Source organism: Dendropsophus ebraccatus, chromosome 3 (assembly GCF_027789765.1).
Source record: "Dendropsophus ebraccatus isolate aDenEbr1 chromosome 3, aDenEbr1.pat, whole genome shotgun sequence".
NCBI classification, from domain to species: Eukaryota; Metazoa; Chordata; class Amphibia; order Anura; family Hylidae; genus Dendropsophus; species Dendropsophus ebraccatus.
In genome coordinates, this window is record NC_091456.1 from 52,984,748 (window position 1) to 52,990,747 (window position 6,000).

At 41.7% G+C, this 6,000-nt stretch overlaps 1 protein-coding gene across 3 annotated transcripts in view; it reads left to right on the forward strand.

The window, feature by feature from the left end:
* Positions 1-1,257, forward strand: part of GOLM1 (golgi membrane protein 1) — a 45,234-nt gene extending 43,977 nt beyond the window's left edge. For all 3 annotated transcript variants that reach the window (XM_069961771.1, XM_069961772.1, XM_069961770.1), the window contains one exon: positions 1,010-1,257. In XM_069961771.1, the coding sequence (XP_069817872.1) occupies positions 1,010-1,089 (80 nt within the window). In that variant the 3' untranslated portion in view covers positions 1,090-1,257. The remainder of the gene's footprint in view (positions 1-1,009) is intronic.
* Positions 1,258-6,000: the final 4,743 nt, after the last annotated feature.

Here is a 6,000-nt window from a genome sequence, read left to right on the forward strand (position 1 = left end):
CCCCGCTGGCGCGTATACTCAACGCAGGGGATCGGTGTCCCGTGGCGCGGCTTCATTCTGGTCCCGCAGCACCGTTTAAATCTGGCGGACGCTCACGTCAGCTGCTGCTTTGACTCCTTTCTCCTGTGATTGAACGCCGGAGACAGAAGAGGAGTTACAACAGCGGCCGGCGTGAGCGCGTGCCGGATTTGAACGGCGCTGAGGGACTGGAACGAAGCCACGATGCGGGACACTAATCCCCTGCGGTGAGTATACGTGCCAGTTCAATAAAAAAAATTTTGTGAACTGCTTCTTTAAACCTAAGCTGATACATCCTGTTTTGCACTGATAATTTCGCAGCAGTGCAATGCCCTGCTTATCAACATACAGGAGTATAGTGACAGGTGACACCAGTATATAGATAAGAGATGCACAACTGAAGCATTCTTTGTGTCCTCCAGCATTTGATTACCAGTGGCTGAAGAAGTTAAATGCAGCCTTAAGGCCCTATTACACGCCGATACCGACCATTTCGGCTGATAATCGCTTTGTGTAATAGCAATCAGCCAACATGCACGATGTCGGCTGATCTTTTGTCTTTCAACATGTTGAAACGGCAATGATTTAAGATAGCAGTGATATGCTGCCATCACTCCATGCTGCCGTCGCTATATCCTATAGGCTGCCCTGATGATCGAGCGATCACCCGGGCAGCTCCCCCCAGCTGCCGCTGCTATTACACGCGTCGGCAGCAAGCTGGGAACAAGGAGCAGGTGAGCGCTGACCTAACAGGTCCGCGTTCGTTTGCTCCTTTTTATTGCCCCATATAACATGGGCTTTACCTGTATCCATGTTTTCCAAGATTCACTAAAGGCCTTCAAGTACTTTTCCTCCTCCCACCATTGCATTGTTGGGGCAGCTGACAGGACCTGCACATTTGATTTACTAGACAGATTGTCCAGCAGATTTCTTAGTAGTGCTCCTTAATTACTCAGATACTTTAACTGACTTTTCATTTTTCTTTTCACAGGAGCTAAAACTGGAAATGCATTAAAGAAATTTGGAGCCAAGCAACCGGCAGAGGACGGTGATGATTTAAGACTAAAATAACGTGCTGTTCCCACTCTATTTTCTACATTGGGATTGGTCCTTAACATGAGATGCCTTAAAGTGGACCGGATTGCCGATGATTTAGAGGACTAAAGATTGATTTAGTGTACAAAAACAAACTTGGAAGACCATTTTTAAATTTTTCTTTTAGTTTTTTTTTTTTTTTTTGAATCAAGAGTCTTTGTAATTTTGTTCGTCTCCATTTTTAAGCCTTACCATAGACTGAATAATAAATCTCAGCAAAAGTACAATGCCTTATAGGATCTTTAGCACATTCAGATGGATATGTAGAGGCAATGGCTGGACATTGGACTGAGACACGTCTGCTCTGTTTCACAGTGTGTAATATGCTGATAAACTTTTGGTTATTGCTTTTTCCATGTGTTTTAAGGACAGGGCAACATATACAAATTGACATATAACAAATTTATTCTCATCAATAACCTAATACAGATGACCATAACCGGAGGACCAAGTGACATTTTAACTCTAGTACCTTATAGGTCAATGAGAAAATAAACATATAAGCCATGTTCCCATTGTGTGTATTCTAAGGAATGTTTCCAGGTACTTCAACAAAAAGCATGCAGCTAGAGGTTCTTATAACTTTCACTAAAACCCCAATAGGTTTTTTTTCTTTTGTGGTTCTTTTTAGAGTGTGTAGAAACCTGATTATATTAGTAAACTTGTCTCCGTCTTCTGTGCAAATGCTGCTGCCATTTAGTTTTGCGTCCAGTTTGTGACACCTACCACTTTAGGCTCAGCACACACTTATATGTGCATCATTCTGGCATAAAATCTTGTTTCCTTTTAATTTCACTGCCTTAATACATGTTTGATATTTGTGCTACACTGCAGCTAACCTAGTTGTCTCTTTATGCTTTTTTGCACATGGAAGTAATGGAAACTAAAGTGATCACGTCATGTATAAATCTCGGCTACAAAGAGGAACTATGGATCAGGAGTTGGGGAAACTGTTTACTGAACTACAGCAATATTGTGTTATACAGCCATGTACGTGAGCCCTTATGCATAGGCTTATTATACATTGGCTGCTTATTCTTCCCTACACTGCTATGCAGAAAAGCAAATGATCCCAATGCCGACTTAGCCTTACTGTTTCAACAATTGCACTCCATTTATATGAACCTCATAGCTTGTGAGCTCAAGATTTCTGACAATATTTTATTAGTGCTGTTGTCCCACTTATAGTACTGCTGGGCAGTGATTTACCAGAATCGCCATCTGCATCCTAATCCCTTAATCTACTTACATGACCATTTTCATAAACTGTGAATGTGGCTTAAATCAAACCATAAAGAAGGACTTAATGAAATGGTAGTGTGAAGGAAAATAATGATGATCAATAAATTTTATGTAGATTGCATTCACTTTTTTTATTTTTATACTTTAACTGGGTTGGTACTGTGTATTTATCTGCTAAAATTAAATTGTACAGCAAATGTTTAATTTATATGACCTTTTGTTGAGTATTAAAATAGATTTGAAAAAAATTATTGTCTTTTGAGTCTTTAAGTATGGTTCTGTTCATACAGACATTTAGGGCTAGGCGATTTCATTGAATTAATTTGCCAAGAATTTTAAAATCTATGGGGGGACATTAATCAAAGGGTGTAAAATTTAAACTGGTGCAAACTGCCCACAGCGACCAATCACAGCTCAGCTTTCATTTTACCAAAGCTGAAAGCTGAGCTGTGATTGGTTGCTGTGGGCAGTTTGCGCCAGTCTAAATTTTACACCCTTTGATAAATCTCCCCCTTTTTTTTTTTTTTAATCATGAATTCAATCAAACGGGAGAAACCGTGTTGCAGTACATCCTCCTCTAGATTATGGCCACCAGCCACAGCTTGACCAGGCAATTGAGAAGCATGTTTACAAGGTGCAGGGCCACATTGACTTCCAAAGCGGGCAGGTGGGAACCTTGGTTAGTGGCTCCAGCACTGCAGCGTCCTCTTCATCCCTGCCGCCTGTACATGGCAGGGGAGATCTTCAGCAGCAGTAACTGTAGCAGTAGTAACTGTTGCTACTACACCCCTAATAATACCCCATTATACCTCTACCCCTACACCCTACCTAGATGAAGGCACAAACAATATCTCCTATACCACATGGGGGCACAGAGTGGCACATATTTGGCAAAACTACTTATAAGGGGCAAATAGGGGGTTTGTCTACTATATGGAGGCACTGTTACAGTGGGAAGCAATATAGGTGCTCAAACACCATTAAAATAGTAGCTGTTCTGTTTATTTTGCAAAAAAAAAAAAAAGATTTAAATACTTGTGCCCTACAGGCATTATATATCACCATCTAGAATGAGTTCTGTTAAGTTTTCATTCACTTTTGTCAGCAAGAAGAGTACAGCATGCAGAGTACATGTGGCTAATTATGCATGGGGTGGGCATACAGCACAGTAAGAGTGCTAGGGCCCAGAGAATAATAGGCTTCGCCTCTTTGGCACCATTCACAGCACAAATTAGGTTGTTTTTTTTAATGAAAATAGAAACTCTAACTTGGGCAACAAAGGTATGTTCTGAATGCTTATACTCCCATCTATTCAGTGGTGCTGTAAGCACAGTAGGCGATCAGAAAGTCAGATTGCTTTTCTTTAGCATCAGCTTTAAAGTGAGTGTGTGACCCCCTAAATGCCTATTGCGCTGACAACACTACTGGATAGATATAAGTTTAGGCATTCAGAACAAATGTTTGTTGCCTGAGTCTTTTTATTTTCATTTTTTTAAAAAAACCTTTATTTGAGCTGTGAATTAGGTCAGAGACTGAGACTATTATTCCCTAGGCCCTAGCATTCTGTATGCGCGCCCTTTGCATTATCAGCCACATACACTCTGCATACGGCAAAGTGAGGTGTAGCCAGGGCCGCTTCTGCCATGAGGCAGAATGAGCTTACTGTCTAAGGGCGGCAGATTCTTTGCTCCACTAGGGGGAGGCACAATCCCTTACTTTCACTTTGCAAGTGGCAAGATGTCTGGTTATCTTTCCACTTGCATCCGGTCTGCAGGCACAGCACCAGGCACTCCTGCCTCCTCAGGCCCCTCTCCCTAGCTCAGTGACAGACAGTCCTGTCCCTGTGCGGCCCCTAGCTGCAGGGACAGTATGGTGGCAGAGGTCTGAATGATTATTACTGTTGCACAGTCACTGGGGGCAAGAATTGGTCTCCTAGCTGCTGTCTGTCTGTGTCGGAGTAAAGAGGAAGAGAAGGGAGGCCCAGCCCCACAGCAGCAGAGCCCACACACAGCAGGTATGACTGGAAACTGTCCCCCCACATACATCCTTATGTCCTGACCCCTTCACTGCTGGCCTGGGATGTGACATCTACTACAGAGAAGACAAAGGAGGTTAGTGTGTGTGTGTGTGTGTCTAATCTGCCCTGTATGTACAGCAGATGTGCCCTTTATAAAATCCACTTTATAAAAACGAAAATCACTTTTCCCCTATTTTTCAAATAAAAAAAATCTAAAATTTATATAACTGAATGTATGTTCACACTATGGAATACGTTTGGAAATTTCAAGCAGGGACAGTGCAGCAGACTCCACTGGAAGTTCCAGCTGTCCCATCGACTCTGACTCTGATGATATTCTCAAACTCAATTCTTTGGGCGGATGACGAATTAAGCTTGAGAATATCATGTGGGACAGATGGAACTTCAAGCTTAGTCCGCCACACGGCCTCCACTTGAAATTTTTGAGCGTATTCCATAGTGTGAACATACCCTAAAACTATATATATATATATATATATATATATATATATAAATAAATATCTGAACTAAACAAAAATGACATTACTTTTCCTGCATGGTGAACGCTCTAAAAAGAATATATCCGTGTAATATATTCACAATTTGTATATATGTGCTGGATATTGCTGCTAATATATATCTATGTATGTATATATCTGTGTATGCAGGTGGTTACATAGATTTCTGAACTAATAATTGTTAATTTGGGGGAGGGGTTTGGGGGCACCATTTCAAGTCTCGCCTAGGGCAACAGAAAACCTAGAATCGGCCCTGGGTGTAGCAGTTCTATCCAGTGGTGCTGTTAGCACATTGTAGGCAGTCACGGATTCACTTTAAATCAGATGCTAAAGATTAGCAAACAATTTCCTGCTTATTATACATGTTACAGTTAGAGTTATCTGGAGAGTAACATGGTGTGTGTGTTTTTTTTAATACATTGCTTTTAAAACGCTATATTACTTTATATTCAGGGCTGTGGAGTCTGATTCGGAGCTAGTTTTTGCTGGAGTCAGAGTCTGAGTTGGAAAAATTGTACCGACTCCAGCCTGAAAAAAAAAAAAATCTTAGAACAACTTAAAATTGAGTTTTGATATTAATTTTATAAGTTTTGCTCATCAATATACACTCACCGGCCACTTTATTAGGTACACCTGTCCAACTGCACGTTACCACTTAATTTCTAATCAGCCAATCACATGGCGGCAACTCAGTGCATTTAGGCATGTAGACATGGTCAAGACAATCTCCTGCAGTTCTAACCGAGCATCAGTATGGGGAAGAAAGGTGATTTGAGGCCTTTGAACGTGGCATGGTTGTTGGTGCCAGAAGGGCTGGTCTGAGTATTTCAGAAACTGCTGATCAACTGGGATTTTCACGCACAACCATCTCTAGGGTTTACAGAGAATGGTCTGAAAAAGAAAAAACATCCAGTGAGTGGCAGTTCTGTGGGCGGAAATGCCTTGTTGATGCCAGAGGTCAGAGGAGAATGGGCAGACTGGTTCGAGCTGATAGAAAGGCAACAGTGACTCAAATAGCCAACCGTTACAACCAAGGTAGGCAAAAGAGCATCTCTGAACGCACAGTACGTCCAACTTTGAGGCAGATGGGCCACAGCAGCAGAAGACCAC